Below are 16980 nucleotides of genomic sequence, written 5' to 3'. Positions count from 1 at the left end.
ATGGGATTGCATTGGCTGGAGTCCATCTGAAAATCATTACCCTCTATCACTGTCCATTTCCGCAACAGCCTTCAGGACATTTTTGCTTTTTTACCTTTAGGTTCTGAAATTCTTTCTCCTCCTCCTTGAGCACCTCCAGCTGCTTCAGAACCGAGTCTTGCTGGAATTCCCCTCGATCCATCTGCAAGGAGGATTTTCAGTGTAAGGGAGATAAAGCAACATTCCCATTTTGTCCCCCAGGGGGTAAAACAGAGACCTCAGAATGTTGAAGATGGTGCTTTTGCCAGCTACTTTCACCATTTTTACTTTTCAGTTCCATGCAGGGAGGTCAAAGGGCCTCTTAGGATTCTATTTATCTTGGTTTGGTTCTTGGCAAGTATAGGGTTTGTACAGGGCAAGATGGGACCTTTCCAGTTATAAGGAAATCAGATATTGGCTATGAATCACTCTGCCCCAGTGAGTAAGTAGTAAACTTTATCTAAAGCAATATCAGAGACATTTACATTTGTTTTATCAGTAAAAAGATAAAAATAATTAAATGTAAAGTTAAACATGTCACGACATTCAGTTCATTAATAGTAGATGCTCCATATGCTTTTGTTACATTGGACTTATAATCAAGCAAGCTCTTATAACACCTCATATCCTGTTTCTCCCATTTCTCAATTGTGATGTTTGTCCAAGGTCCCAGTCTATTCTGTGAACAGGGCCTCTTTCCTGCTCCTCACCCCTCCCTCTAAATGTTCTCAAAGTCTTAGGGAATGTCTAGGACATTTCTATCCTGCCTCATCCCCCTCCTCTCTGTCCTTTCCTCTTTTCCAGGATTACTCTGATTCTTATTTGTTCTGGGATCCTTCCTGCTCCCCCACCCACAGACAGTCCTTTAAGGATATATTGCCTTGGCCTAGAGGCCATGTGAGGGTGGGGGTAGTGAAAGACACAATGGAGTTGGTTTTGACCCAGACTTCTCAGCATTTACCCTTTGCCACAGCATATCCATTAATCTTCCTAGGGAATGTAGTTTGGATCAGGCTGGGGAGCTCAAGTGAGAGGCTTTTGGAATGGGAAACTGGCCTTGTCCACATCCCTAGGGACATCAAGGAATAGCCCTTGTGGGAGGAGCCATCTGTGGCCTTTCCTACCAGTCCCAGCACTTATCTTGGGGAAACATGAAGTTATCACTAGTGTCTGGATTTGTCTTCTTCTGGACTCATGAAACAATTGAATATTTTCTTAGAGGTCTGTGAAAAAAATTGCTTTTTTTTTTCTGGATTGGGATAGTACTGAAAAGAGGGAAGAGTACAGAAGCAACCTTGCGCTGAGTTCCTGGACCTGATGCTCAAGATGATCTTGCAGTGATTTGCCCTAATTGGCCAACAAAGGGGGTAGAGTGGGACTTATTCTCTACTTGTTGAATTGAACTGCTAATTACTATGCCATACCAAGAAACCTGAAGGGTCAGTGCATGTGGGGATGACCAGGAGGCAAGAGACAACATTTTTTTTTTACCATGAGCTGCTTGATGGTGGTGTGCTCCTCAGCATCTCTCCCAGAAGCAGGCTCCTTGTGGACTATCTCCACTCGGATGTCATTCTTTGCTGACACAACACCTTTCAGATCTGAGCAGAATAGGAAAGGACAGATGATAAAACTACTCCCATCCTGACTTTACTCTTCCAAAGAGAGCCTTTCCCATCATCTGTCTTTGTTTTTGATATCTTTCCTTATTTCCAATGGCCCCAAATGAGTGGGAAGGGTCCCAGTCTTTCTAAGCAAAGCACCCTCTGTCTAGTTGCTCTTCAACCCATAGTTCAGGAGGCCTCAAGAGCAAATAGCCCTGACTTGAAAATGTTTGTGGATATCCAGGTCCCCAGCATGTGAACTATGCATTGATCAGGTATTCAGTGATCCCTGAATTTTAGGGTCCTCCAGATTTTAGAGGTAAAAAGAGGGAATTAATAATAATATATAGCCCTTTAAGCAAAGCACTTTACAAATACTCATTTTATTCTTCTCATTTTACAGATGAAGTCAACTGAAGTAAAATAACTTGCCTGGGGTCACACAGATAGTTAAGTGTTTGAAACTGGATTTGAACTTGGGTCTTTCTGACTCCAAAGTTTATTATTTTAGTGCCCGGTATTTACTAGGCATTTAATAAATGCTTATTGACTGAATGAATCTGAATTCAGAATTCTCTCTACCTAACTGCCTCTAGGTCTCTCATGGGCTTCCTTCTCTACCTTCAAGGAAACCTTTTTAAGACATGCCTCAGCTTTAGCTTTCTTGCCTTCTTCTCCTCCTGAAGGCCTTAAATCTTTGTCATTTATCTTCAGACAGTGGTTCCTGTATTAAGATTTGTAGTCACTCCAGTCTCCAAACCTGATCACTTTTCCTCATGCTCTGTGTGATGAAAGGACACTTCCTTTATTGGCAATTGAATGATGTTATTACTGGAAGCTTAAAACAATCATGCACTATAAATTGTGAGGCAAGGGAAAGGGTGGAGCTGGCAGTTGGACTGGGACAGGTGTGAGATGCTATTTGGATTCAGCAAGTGGAAGAGAGGGAGAGGCAAGTTCACTTCAAATGGGGACTTGGTGGGAGGAACAACAATCAGTCGTCCAGTTTTGAAGTCAGAAAAGAAAAGGAGTCAGTTCTAAGAGTTGGCTAGGGGCAGCTGGGACTATCTCCAGAAATCCTAACAGCTGACCAGATGGTGAGGCTAGGCCTAGATGCTCATGCTTAGGAAATATGGTCAAGGCAGGATTGAGAGTGGGATCAGATATGTAAAGATAGGATCAGGTTAGCCCAGGAAACTCAAGATAAAATGCCTATATCCCTTTATGTACTGACTTTTATACTTAGAATGTAGTTTTTTTTTAAAAAAATATTTTTTTTTTAGTTTTTGCAAGGCAATGGGGTTAAGTGACATACCCACACAAGTAGGTAATATTATGTCTGAGGCTGGGTTTGAATTCAGGTCCTCCTGGCTCCAGAACCAGTGCTCTATTCATTGTGCCACCTAGCTGCCCCAGAATGTAAGCTTCTTGAGACACGCATTGTTTTGTTTGCTTATATTTGTATTGACAGCTTGCTTTCTCCTTCTCTTTCCCTTACTCCCTCTTTCCAATTTATTTACTTAGTTAATTGTTTGATATTCCTTTCTTCTTTTAATTGTTAGTTAAGTTTATTAAGATCTAAGATTTTTTTGAGTTGAATAGAACAGTGTTTTCCAACCACTGATCTCTGGCAAAGTTTTTAGCAATTTGTAAGCCTCTTACTAATAAAGGACTTTACTTTTTTTTTAGGTTTTTTGCAAGGCAAATGGGGTTAAGTGGCTTGCCCAAGGCCGAACAGTTAGTGTCTGAGACCAGATTTGAACCCAGATACTCCTGACTCCAAGGCTGGTGCTTTATCCACTACACCACCTAGCTGCCCCAGGACTTTACTTTTAAGAGACAACTAGCCAGCACAGGATATTGAGTACTGGGTCTGTAGTCAGAAAGACTGGAGTTAAAATTTGACCTAAGATGCTTACTGGCTAAATGAACCTGGGCATATCATTTTACCTCAGTTTCTTCAATTGTAAAATGGGGATAATAACTGTGACTACTTGTAACATTAGCTTAGTGCCTCTAGATAGTAGATTCTATATAAATTCCTCTTCCTAAAATCTGCAACTGGAACCTGACGTGAGTCTTGGGGAGTTCTCATTCAACCAGGTTGAGCAATCAGAGGTAAAGTATTTAGATTATTTTACAGTTTAGAGGTACAGTTTGGATTGGGAAATACTGCCTTTGAGATCAGGTGGGGCCTGGTGGTCTAGGGACAAGAACCACAAACTCAACAGTATTATGGTAGCTCAGATCCTTTAGAAAAGAATAAAAGAAAACTTTTGTTTGCGTTTTAGGTATAGTAACAAATGTTTGAGACTCTTTCCAGTCTTGGTTCCTAAATTTTTGGTTTCATTTTTGAACCTTCAAAAATGCTTGCAAAATCTTTCTCATATCTAGCTATTTCTTGCCTCCTTTCTGCCAGTCATTTCATGCTCTATCTTTCCAAATTGCTCAAAACTCACTCTATGGAGAAAGACTTCTTAGGCTGTCTCTTCCTGGGCTTCTTCACTCCACTCACAGAATCAGGGAATATTGGAATGGAAAGAGACTTGCCATTTAATCCAATCTAATACAGGAATATCTTCTATAATATTCTTGGTAGGGGGTAATTCATTCTTAACTCGAACATTTCTCGTGTTGAGGTTGCTGTTTTACCTGGCAGCCCATTCTATTTGCAGACAGCATTAATTGTTTGAATATTCCCTCTTCTATTGAGCCAGTTTGGTATTTTTTAAAAAATAAGTTTTACACATTGATTTAAAACTTCTGTTCTTTGGAGATGGCACAGAGGAATTCTCTTCAGTGACTTAAAAGAAGATAATTATCATGTGTGGTTCTCTGCCTCCATTGTAACACCTTCCCTCTTTGCCTAGTCTCTTTGCTAGTCAAAAAATTCCCTGTTCCTTCAACTACTTATTCCTAACATTCCTTTTGTCCACTTATAGGCATATGTTGCCTTATAATTGCATAGTATTTGTACTTGTTAGTATATGTTCTCCCATACTTTCTTTAGGGTTATTTTAAATGTAGCATGTGTCTGTTTTGCCTGTTAGGCTGGAAGCCATTCAAGGGCAAAGAGCAAACATTTTCTACCCTCCTCTTTTTCTTCCTCTTCTTTTCTTCTTTTTCTTCCTCCTCTTCCTCCTCCTTTTCCTGTTTGCTTTGCATCTTGTTACATTGACAGGGCAGGACTTTATACACAGAAGGAAACTGGTCAACAATGTTGGGCTGACTGATCATATAATGATCAGGGTCCAACCCCAGGACCTAGCAAAGTTGAATGATCCAACTCTGTATTCTTACCCTCCCACCCTGGCCCTGAGAAGATCCCAAATCCCCTACTCCTCCATACTTCTCTGGGAGCGGGCACAGCAGAAGGCCACAATGGTTGCCATGAGGACAAGGAAGGCCACACCGGCTCCTACTGCTACACCAATGATGACAGACATTGGTACGGATTCTGTGGGAAAGAAAAAAAGCACCTATTATGCTGGTGGTATTGGAAGATTCAGCTCAGTTACTCCTTTCAGTTTTTCCTTATCACTGTTGGTGTGAGAGGAGCCCCTCATAGGTTGAAGAAGGGATGACACTTAGACCTCCCTCCTTCCTGAGAAATGAAGACGGGGTAGACTATGGTAGTTTCACCTAGGTCAGAATGATCACTGGTTCAGAAGAACTATGACTAGGGTGGTACTGAGGGAGGGAAGTGGTATGAAGGTGAGAGGAAGAACTGAAGAGGGGATTGGGACTGGTGGGAGAGGACTAGCAGGTACAAACATTGTGGAGTAAAGGGCAGACATGCTGAAGGAAGTGGGAGCAAAGGAACAGGAGCTAGTCACTGGTAGGAGAAAAGTTCTGGAAGGTAGAAGGTGAAGAATGATTGAGGTAAAGGAGGATGCCTTTAGGTAGTGAATGAAGGACAAATAAAATATTCAAAGAATCCGCCAGTCAGAACCCTGGACAGGAGAGGATCATCAACTCATTTTTGTTAGTCTGTCTTAGGAAAAAGCAATGTTTGCCCTTGGTGGCTCAGATGCCTCTGCTGAGCTTCCAGGGGGACATAGAATGGATGGCAAAATGGATGCACGGTTTAGTGGGAGAGCTTTTTGGAGGATTTCATAACTGTGTCATCTTCAATATATATATCCCTCTCTCTCTCTAGGAGAGATTAGGTAGAGATTAGATGTGGTAGGATCAGAGTTCTTATCCCTCTGATATATTTTTCTTTGTGGACCTTGAGACCAGGGAAAGGACAACTTTCATGAAGCAAAGAGGTCATTCTTCCTCAGTCTAAGGGACTTTCCTCTTTTCTGTCCTACCCAGTTATGTTTTTCAGTCTAAACTTCTGAACTCTCTGTTATTCGCTTTCTCCACTGGTCTGGTTTAGCTCTCTTTGCGACAGTTCTGCCACTTGCATTCTGAACTGAATCAAGTGAGAAGGCATCCAGCTCTTTCCTTCCCTGGGGTCTTGGACTAGGGGATCTGTGGGGAGCAGAGAGTAGGTTACTGATTCACATTCTTCTTTTGGAAGTCCTGGCCCCTTTTCTCTCCAGAGCTGAAAAGTTTACCCAACCTAGGTGAACCAGCAACATGTCAGCTCATTAGACATCAGATCATTGAATGTAAGAATGGGAAGGGACTTTAGGAAACATCTAATACAATCTTCTTCTCTGTATTATGAAATTTAAGCCCCAAAGAAGGGAGGAGACTTATTCAGGAGCTCAGTGGCAGATCAGAGTTTCCTGAAGGAGAGTTCCTAATCCTTTCCATTATGTCCTGCTGAACCTCAAGCTTCTGACTTGGTTGGTGAGCAAGGTGGGACAGCAGGTAAAAAGAGTGAAACTAGTTTGGTGGCTATGTCTGGTCTGACTCAAAGACTTCAGCAGTTGGGATCTCAGTCTTCTTCTAGCCTTTCCTTTCCAAACCCTCCACCTTAGTAGTGCATGTTTAATAAGGCAGACAAAGTCATAGGGCAATCATATTTTCTGAAGGGGTCTCTGGAATCGTCCCCCCCCCCAAGAAGAAAGGGAGATAGTATTATTTTAAGACTCTGAGGCTCTAGTTGGGAGGCTGGCACACTGGGAATCTGCCTGTGTAGAATATTTGGATCATCCTACCATGCTGTCCAGGGTCCTCTTTTTTGGTGGTTCCTCAATGGGTGAGTGGAAAGAAATATAGGAGAGATGGGGGGAAATCATCCCCTGCCCCAATCCTTTCTTCTCATTGCAATGAGAAGGGGACTTAAAGGAACTGGAGAGGACTGTTGGCAGACAGATAGAAAATGAAGACAGATAAGAGATGATTTTCTACTCTGCCAATGGAAACTCTCTGCAGGAATCCAGTGAGAATATTACCCTATGGATCATGCCCCAATGGCAGGAAGAAGATAATAGTGTTTAACCTCTAGACAGACACTATCTCTGCCTGGCTTCCAGTGACTCTCCTGAGCTGGTGCTAATGCCCCTGGGAGTGTGCTTGAAGCTCTCAATAGAGAGTAGGTTGGCTTTGAGAGCCAGTCTGGTCTAGGAAAAATTCAATTCAATGAGGCTAGGAAGAAACTGGAAAGAGGTCTGCGTTTTTGATCAGAAGAATTGTGTGTGAAAACCAGTCTCCTTCCTAATGTAATATTGGGCAAGTCACTTAAGGCTGAACTCCAGGGGATAGTCCTTGTACTACCTACCTTCCAGGGTTATTATAAAGATTAAATGAAGTCTTGAAAATAGAGACTTTTTAGACTACAAAATCACTGAGTGTTAGTTATTAAATATAAGAAAGTAGAGCTACGATAAAGGGAGGTTCAAACTTCACATGCAAAGGAACTGGAGAATGTCACTGTTCCCCAAGTTCTGCTGAGGCTGAAGTGGCTGGCAGGATCTCTGGGGCCAAGGTAGTTGGTGGGATCTATAAGAGGACAGGATATAGAGTTTCCCAGTACACCAGCACAGTTCCTATGAGGCCAATAATTCTTGTCTGTCTGGGCTGATTTCTTTTTTAGGTCTTGTTCCTGTGTGACACTAGGGCATCCAAGTTTAGGAGATTTATTGCAGGTGACTGGGGAGAGGGCACTGCACAATGACCTAAATCTGACTATAAGGTAATCCCCCAGGTAAGAAGGTACAGGCACTTAGCACACCAGGGGTAGAGATGGTAGGATCCTGAGTATCCAAGCAAGTAATGGGCAAGTGGTTATTTACTATAAGAAGTCCGAGGCCTTCTGGGAGTTCAGGGTCAAACAGAAGTCTAGGGCAAGGGAAGTGATACCCAGGGACACATAGGGTGCCAAAGGCAGAGCTCTCCTAAGAAGGGAGGGAACTATAGGGAACTATAGGGAATAGCAAGAGCAGTAAGGCCTGAATGAGAGAGACAGTAACAGGGATGATAACTCAGGGGCCAGACCTGCTCCCAAGCATTGACAAAATCAGGTCCCTGGAGTCCCTGTTCTGGTCCATGTTGGGGTGAAGCAGGAGGCTCACTGGAGAGGTTCCGTTCCTACTCCCTAAATTGTGGGAGTAGACATTCTGGAACCCTGCAGAAGCCTCCATCTCCTCATGGGTTTCCTCCCCACCTAGCCAACAGGGCCCTTCCCGCCCCTTCCCTGGGCAGCTCCTTTCATACCTGCTTCCAGCCCAGCTCCCGACTTCATTTCCGTACCTGTTTGGAAATAAAGCAAGTGTCCACAGCTGGGCCGGGTGGGGGTGAGGGGCAAGCTAACAGGGAGGGTCTGGGTTATTGCTGTAAGGGAATATTCTTCTAATCATAACTTTTAGATTGCCTAAGAGGCTCAAACCTGCAGAATTGAATTTAGAATTTATTTATCCAGAGTTAGAAACACCAATGGGGGAACGAGGTAGGTGGTGGTGAGAAAATCAACAGGGGCTGGGGACACTGGGTAAAGGGCTAAGGAGGGGAGAGAAGCAAGGACTGAACATTAGGGGGACACGTAGGAAAAGGCTAAGGGGCTTTGGGATGACATGTGAATGATGCCATGCAAATAATGTGCCAATAATCATGTATATTAGAACTACTAGTAGAAGGATGGATGCCAGGAGACAAGCATGATGGCACTGAGTATCAGAAGCACCTATTTCAGGATCTGAATAGGTTAGGGATCTCCTATCAGGGTTTGGGCACCAGAGCTGGGGAGAGAAGTGGATGGGACCATGGCCTAACCCTAATTACTCTGCTATCTGTACCCAATATCATCCATCCAAGGAAGTTAGGGTCAGAGCCAAGACAAATCCATTTAGTATGGATTATCAACAGGGCATTTCTTCTGAGGCTAAGGGGATGGTAAGAGTCCTGAACTTTTCTTAGTGGGAGAAACTGTAGCTTGAAATTCTGGAAAGTGGTCATAAGACTTAGCCTCTAAGTAATTAGCTGGGACTGGTTGGCAGAATCTGAGTATGAGCTGTTCCTGAGCTCTCACTTCCTGCCCCTCTCTGTTGCTAAGCAAGAATTCTGGGCCAGCCCAGCTATGACCGCATCCCCACTTGGCATCTGGAAAAACCACTCACTTTGGCGTTTGGCTTCAGCTCTAAATCAGGATTCACTACTTGAGTATTTCAGAGATAACACACACCTAATTTGGAGCTATTCCCTGTCCCCATGTCACTGGAGAGCTGACTGCAGTTGCCTCTGTAGCATTTCTGGTCCTAGAGCTTGGAATATTTAGACACCTGGGTCATAAACGAGGAATGGGGACTCTTCTTTCATTCTTTCTCTTTGCCTTCCTTCTAGCTTGGCTGCCCTAAATCCATCACCATTTAGTATAAGCCCTTAATTCTGTGTTCATTGCAAACATCAGGGCAAACCTCACAGGCCTTACAGAGAATTTCTTTCCTGCCCATTTGCCCTGTGTTGGGCACTCTGGTTTGGGCAGACTACTTTCCCTATTTCCTCTCTTGAAGAGAGAGCTAGTGTTCCCATCAAACCAACACCTTCTCTGCCATCTAGTGGCCACTCCTAGATCTCATATTACTTCCCTTAAGCTTAGGACCACCCACCATGGCCCAAATAGGGGTATTTGACTGGGAAATCTTTGCAAAAATGGGAGAAGCAACAGTAGCAGTTTAAGCTGCTACTATTTGGCTGCTTTTTGACCTGCTTTAAGGAAGCTGACTCAGTCTTGCAATGTGGACCAATGTATCCATATCTTGCTCAAGGAAATACATCAAAATCAGGAAAACAATTTGAGTCCTGTTATCTAGCTATTTGCTATGGACCAAAACCTCCACTTTTGCCAAACTATTCTATGCATGGAGACTTTTTCCTGTCTCTCTCCATTGATCCTGGCAGGATTTTTTTCTCAGGTGTTCCAGTTTCCCAGCAGACTTCCCTCCCCAGTCTTGAGTCAGGGAACTTCACCCAGATTCTTCTCTTCCCCCTCATCAATTTAGCAGTTCCCACCTTGCTCCTTGAGTCGTATTATCTCTGTGTCAGAGCCAAAGCTATTCCAGGCTGTGCAGTTGTAGATGGTCTGGAAGTCTGCCCGAACAATGTTGCTGATGGTCAGTGTGGAGATGACACCTTCTTCAGTGCTGACTGTCTCAACTGTGTAACGCCCTGAGGTCCCTGACTCTAGGACATTCTCCTTCCAGGACCAGGCCTAGGAAGGGGAGAAAAGAGGACAATCAGTCACCAATGCCATCTTAAGCAGGAGTGTAACACCTTCACCTTCTATCTTGTGCTCCAAGTTTATGAGGTTTTTTTGGTAAGGCAATAGAGTTAATTGACTTGCCCAAGGTCATGCAACTAGGTAATTATTAAGTATCTTAGGCTGGATTTGAACTCAGGTATGCCTGACTCCAGGGCTGGTGCTCTATCCTGAGTTTTTTTTTAAATACATACATATATATATATATATATATATATATATATATATATATATATATATATACACACATACAGAGTCAAAGGTTTGACAACTTCAGAAGTTATTTGGGAACATGAGGAAGCACTCATGCTGTATACTTTTACAGACTGAGGAGGGAGCAAAACTTGAACTCCTTGATATTGTTTGCTTTGGGGAACCTGTCTGACTTCAACAGAAGCATGGATCTATAGGAATAGATCTTACAAATACATACATACATATATATATATATATATATATATATATATAGAGAGAGAGAGAGAGAGAGAGAGAGTCGTTTTCATAGAAACATATACACACCCATTCTAGGTAGCTCTGTGGAGAGATGCCATCCTTCAGTGTGCTCTGAATGGAACCTACATTTGCTTGTGTGTAGAAGTCTTAGTACTTGTGTGTGTGTACCTGTTGTATCATAGAGCTAGAAAATGCAAGGGGCCTGAACAATCCCTTCCTTGTACAGATGGGGACACCAAGGCTGAGAATGGTAAAGTGACTTATCCAAGGTCACACAGGTAAAAAAATGAGAGAGCATGAATTTGAACTCAGGTTCAGAAGTCATTGTTCTTTCCAGCTCACTATGTTTCCTGGGGATGAATTTTATTCAAACTTGTTGGCAGAAAATTAGATTTATGAGACCATAGAACTGAGTGCTCAGAAGTACTGATGAATGGAGGAATAAATGCATAGAGGTGTGTATGTGTGTGTATGTGTGTGTGTGTGTGTGTATGTGTAGAATTTGAAGGTGAAGAAGTACAGTCATTCATGGCTTGGATTCTGGTATGTACCAATGTGTGTGTGTAGCACAACAGTGATTTAAAGTACTTTAAAGCACTCCTGAAGGATACTGGCTTTTGTTGTCATAGTTTTCTTCAATCAGAAGGTACCAATAATACAACTATTATCATATATAGAGAGTGCTGGTTTCATGGAAAGATCACTATACTCCAGGTTGAATCTAGCACTCATTAGCTTTGTAGTCTTGGGTACTAGTGAAGTGTCATAGGCAGGGAGTGTGTTTAGTAATATGGTTCTGCAGGATCATAAAGGGTTATAACTGGAAAGGATTTTAGTAATCAGTTGGTACAGGTACCTTAACTCTTTTTGTGTCGATGGTAGCTTATAAAATCCATTCTCAGAATATTATTTTCATTGCATAAAATAAAATATATAGGGTCATAAATGAAATTAATTATATTGAAATAAAATTATCAAAATAGTAAAAAATTAGTTCATAAAGGGCAGGTTAAATACCTCTCATTTAGTTCAATCCCTTCTTTGTAGAAATGAAGGAGATGAGACATAAAGGTTAAATGACTTGTCCAAAGCTAACGAGTGCAGGTTTCAACCTAGAACTTGGAGTTGAGTGATCTTTCCATGATACTAGTACTCTCCCTACCTGATAGTAGTTACAGTATTAGTACCTACTAACTGAAGGAAACTATATGATGACAAAAGCTAGTACCCTTCAGGAATGCTTTGAAGCACTATGTAGCTACAGAAAGACCAAAAACACAGCTTCAGATACATTTGTCAGTCTTCTAAAATGACCCTCTGATTTCTCTCCACCTCCAGGCGTTCTTGACTGTGCTATTCCTTGGTCTCTGTATCAGTAATACTGTTTACTTTTGTGAAAAAATCATCTTCACACACATTTCCTGCAATCCCTAACAAAGGAATTAGATGAAGAAGCTCCAACTCTTGTAGCTCAGATGTTTGATTTGGGGTGGAGAACACCTATTCATGCTCAGGCCTGCTAAAGTGGGCCACTGTTGGACTGTATGACTGTTCTTTATGGACCAAATTAAGTTCAGAGAAGCTAGAACCAGGATGGACATAGGAATTTTTAAGTCAAAGCAACTCAGAGAAATTATCTGCTGAGCTTTCAAGGGTATTACAATTTATTTCCTTGTGGATATGGTGACAAAAATTATTGGTTCTTAGAGTATTCCATTATAAATATTTGGGGTGAGGGATCTTTTAGAAAAATTTATTATGGACACAGTTTGGGGAAGTTTCAACTCCCCTTTTAACATGATGTTTAAATAATTGAAAGAAATGCCAATTTTCATCAAGATATTAGTGAAAATAAAGATGTAATTTTTTTTGGCCAATCGAAGTGTATGGATTTCTTGAAATTTATCCATGAAGTCCAGGGACCTGCTGTATTATGGGTGAAAAAAGGATTTTATGGGTTAACAAATGAATGCTTATAATTCCCACTTGTTTCTTTGGGAAATTGTTTTCTAAGCTGGAAACAGCTAACCAAACCATTAGTAAGTTAGGGATTAGCTGTCTCATTTTATATTACCAACAACCCTCTGAAATAGATAGGGCAAGTTTATTGCTATCTTGTAGTTGAGGAAGGTTAAGTCAAGAGACCTTATTTAACATGTGCAATGTCATACTAGTTAGGAGTAAATCTTGGATCAAATCTTGATTTAATGTAAATTTTTTAAGGGGAGGAACCAATAAATTTTTGCCTTTGAATTCATGCCCAGAGCCTGGCTCATAGTAGCCATTTGATAGATACGTATGGATTGAATGACTCTCACTTCTGCTCCAGTCCTTTTCCCTAGTCTTCACTTTGTGTATGTATGTTTTCATCCTACCCTCCCTGCTCCATTGTGGCAGGGGTCAGGGAGAAGTGACAGTCATCAGGCCACTAAATTTACTTACAATTCGGTCTGGTGGAGGTGTGCTCCGAATAAAACACTTGATTTGTCCTTTCTCTCCATGCAGGGCATGCTGGGTCTGGGTGCTAGAGATGATAGGGGGCCCTTTGGGGAGAAATATCAACATATATTAGGAAGAATGCCTATAATTTCTTCCCTCTTCATAACCCCTTCCCTATTGATTCTCAGATGCATCTTCTAGGGATTTGAAGATGAACATATAGCAATGGGGACTGAGAAAGAGAAGGAAGAACAGCACTCTTATTTGTCTGGATCTCTGAGGAACACTAATGCTTCACTAAAATGATTTTGAGAGCACTGAGAAATTTCATACAGACTCATGTAGCTAGACCAGCATGGTCAAAAGTGGAATTTGAACTCAGGTCATACTGACTCTGAGGACTTCCCTTTATTCACAATGGTCATTATGCCCTCCTAAATAGCCATCATGGTCATGTTGCTGTCCAGTGCCTTCAACTCATGCTAGTCTAAAAATAGCCAACAGGGGGAGCTCTTGCCTAACACAAACAATATCTTCTCTATGGAAACTGAAGTTTAGGAGAAGGTGGATCTGCTAAGGATTCTGCTGGTTTCCCTGACAACCTGGACTGGTGGAGCTATTTGGGCATTTGGGTTTCCAACTACACCCAAATGGTCCTATATAATCACATTCATCTAGTGCTTTAAATTTTAAAAAAATTTCCCCTAAGCAACAACCTTTGTGAGGTAGTGGCAGTGTCATTAATTCCATTTTATAATTGAATAAACTGAGGCTTAAAGAGAGGTTAAAAGTAGATTGTCCAGGCATATAACAAGGAAGTGGTAGAATCAGGACTTGGACTCAGGTGTTCTGATTCTAAGTCCAGTGCTATTTCCTCTACATACAATGTTGCTTCTGAATGTTAAGAATTTGCCATTATCTAAATAATAGCTAGGTCTGTGAAGTGCTTTGCAAATATCCCATTTTATTCTAAACATAATTCTGCAAAGTAAGTGCTATTATTTATTATCCCCATGATTACAGATGAGGAAACCAAAGCAGACAGAAGTTAGGTGACTTGCCTAGGGCCATATGGGTACTATCTGGGGCCAGATTTGAACTCAGATTTCCTTGTCTTGAAGTCCAATAGTAAATGCACTGTGATACCTAGTTGCTCCAAGCACAAGCAATGGAATGTGATTCTTCAACTACCTTTAACCTCATCCCACCCAATTTTAGCCCCTGAAATCACTCTAACATTGTACCTTCTCTGTAGCATGTTTCACATATGTCTGTCCTGTTTCCTCCTTCCTCTTTCCACAGAAAAGCAGTAAAAAGAATACTTGAAAAGACCAACCCATCAAAAACTTTTCCTGTCAGGGAGTTCTTCCTTAGAACTTATTTAAGTCTTTCATATTTCAGGATAAATGGAGATGGAGAGCAGCAGCTGTGATGATTCTCTAACAGCCTTTGAAAACTTAGATGTTTATTGCCCAGATAACTGCTATTATTGGATGTTATTTAAGCATTTTATACACTGGCTAATGAGTAATTCATTTTGGTGGTATTATGAGCTTCCTGAATACCTGATATCCATATATGCTTAATTCAGAAATGGACTGCTTTAGCTGGGAACTTGTCTCCTTGTTTGAATGGTCACAGGATTTCTCCCTTGCCTTTGGGGAGATAGTGATGAAGCCACTGTGACCTTGGGGGATATCTCTTCTGTACTGATCATTTCCTAAATGTTTGGGATTCACAGGGCACTGTGGATGTTGTGACCAGGACAAGAATAAGGGGAAAGGGAATGTCTGCTTCCATTGCTTGGAGTACTAAGTTGGATCTTTGAATGAGTTTTCTCACAGAAGCAAGGTTAGGAGTAGTGATTAGTTTCTACAGTATCTGTCATAGCTTATGGTTGAAAGAAGGGTATTGTGAGCTAGCTGAGAACCTAACCACCATTTATAACATTGCTTTGATATAGATGGTATCCTAGGCAAATATTTTACAAGTTCCTCTATATTGACTTACAAACTTTTGGAACATGATTTTTTTTGGTAAATTGCATTCTTCCTGTATTGGCAATAGGACTACACACAAATGCCAGAGACTTCCAATGCTGCTTCCTTGTGAAAAAAAAGAACTCATAGGTCTACCTAAGGAGAAACTGGGCTATTCCTCAGTACCTTGGACAGTGCCTGACCCACAGGTAAGAACTCAATATTTATTGAATTTAGCCAAGGTGCTCTTGGCTGTGAAGACAGTGGGAAGCTACCAGTTATCAGAGGAAAGGGTTAGGTAGGTCTGAGTAAAACAAGTTTTAGAACCAGATAGGATCTGAAGGGTGAAAAGGAATCACAGAAACTCAGAGGTGGAAGAGACCTCAAAGGCCACAGAATCCACCTTGGACCTGCATAAAATTTACCCTTTGCTTGAAGATCTTTTGTCAGGGGGATCTCATGTCCATGGCAAGTCAGTCTACTTTTGTGTGGTTCAGATTGCTAGGGAGTTTTTCTCTATGAGGTAAGGGACTTGGGCTAGTTGTTTCACTGACATTGGGACCCCCACATGAGGAAATGTTCTCCACCAAAGCATGCTTCATGCATTTTATCCATTCTCAACATGTTTTATGCAACTTGCAATATTAGAGAGTTGCTTCAAGCACTGAGAGGCTTAGCCTGGGTCATGTGACAAGAATGTGTCAGAGGTGAGATTTGAACTCAGGTCTTCCTGGCTCTAAGGCTCTTTCTACTAAAGTATGCTGTCTCTTAAGTTTAAATCTGCTTCTCTTCAACTTCTGACTATTGCACATAGTTCTGCCTTTTAGGATCAACTAGAATAAAGCTATCCCTCTTCAATCAATCAAGCAATCAGCATTTATTTATTTGTTTGTTTGTTTGTTTGTTTATTTATTGCAAGGCAATGGGGTTAAGTGACTTGCCTAGCAATCTACACTTACTGAGCACCTTCTTTATGTCACAAACTGTACTAAGTGCTGGCCAAGATGATCCTGTCATCAAGGAACTTACAATCTAATGGGGAGACAGCATGCAAACAAATATATACAAAGCAAGTCATATACATATACATATACATATACATATACATATACATATACATATACATATACATATACATATACATATTTGTATGTGTGTACACATACATATATACATACATATACATGTATGCGTGTGTATGTGTATGTATGATAAATAGGAAATAATGAAAAGAGGGAAGGTACCAGAATTAAAGAGGGGTTGTTTTCCTGTAGAAGGTAGAATTTTAGTTAGGACTTAGAAGAAGTCAGGGAGATCAGCAGTCAGAGGGGAGGAAAGTGAATATTCTAGGAATGGGGGACAGCCAGAGAGAATGTCTGGAGCCAAGAGATGGAGCAGTCAGGAGGTCATTAGATCAAAGAGTAGGTGACAAGGAGAAAGGTGTAAGAAGACTGGAAAGGTCTAAGTGTTGATGATATGAAGGGCTTTGAATTTATTAGGATTTTAGGGATCACCTAGTTAAATCTCCTTATTTCTCAGATGGGGAAACTGGGGCTCAGAGAAGCTAAATACTCTTCTTACAAAATCAGCATTCTTTCTGCCACTCTATGCTGTCTTTTTCTGGGATAGGTGGGGATGGGGTATGTCCTGGGTCTCAGGAGACAATCTATTTGTAAAGAGAGGTTAGAACAGAGATGAGAGAGGGAAGAGAAGTGGGATGAGAATTAAGTTATTAGATAGTCCCAGGTGATCTTGGGGTACAAGAGACCCCAAGGGAATCTGAGTTCTCTGCTATATTGGGTTCCTGATTCTCCCCTCTCAATTTCACATAGGAATA

General features: G+C 41.5%; 1 protein-coding gene and 1 long non-coding RNA gene across 8 annotated transcripts in view; one reads left to right on the top strand and one right to left on the bottom strand.

Annotated features, from left to right (window-relative positions):
* KIRREL3 (kirre like nephrin family adhesion molecule 3) overlaps positions 1-16980 on the bottom strand; it is a 726770-nt gene that overhangs the window by 5462 nt on the left and 704328 nt on the right. For 2 of the 3 annotated variants that reach the window (XM_074216356.1, XM_074216357.1), the window contains exons 12-17: positions 13168-13268; positions 10026-10224; positions 8235-8270; positions 4972-5079; positions 1510-1619; positions 95-181 (exon numbers count right to left, since the gene is read on the bottom strand). In XM_074216356.1, coding sequence (XP_074072457.1) covers positions 95-181; positions 1510-1619; positions 4972-5079; positions 8235-8270; positions 10026-10224; positions 13168-13268 — 641 coding nt within the window. The remainder of the gene's footprint in view (positions 1-94; positions 182-1509; positions 1620-4971; positions 5080-8234; positions 8271-10025; positions 10225-13167; positions 13269-16980) is intronic. The other variant, XM_074216358.1, reaches the window with a different exon arrangement.
* The window catches only part of LOC141508070 (uncharacterized), a 103719-nt gene continuing 97267 nt past the window's right edge, over positions 10529-16980 (top strand). For 4 of the 5 annotated variants that reach the window (XR_012474332.1, XR_012474333.1, XR_012474334.1 and 1 more), the window contains exon 1: positions 10529-15352. This is a non-coding gene — a long non-coding RNA (uncharacterized LOC141508070). The remainder of the gene's footprint in view (positions 15353-16980) is intronic. The other variant, XR_012474335.1, reaches the window with a different exon arrangement.

Source organism: Macrotis lagotis, chromosome 1, assembly GCF_037893015.1.
Source record: "Macrotis lagotis isolate mMagLag1 chromosome 1, bilby.v1.9.chrom.fasta, whole genome shotgun sequence".
NCBI lineage: Eukaryota > Metazoa > Chordata > Mammalia > Peramelemorphia > Peramelidae > Macrotis > Macrotis lagotis.
The sequence above is the reverse complement of the archived record's forward strand: the minus strand, read 5'-3'. Positions and strand labels throughout refer to the sequence as shown.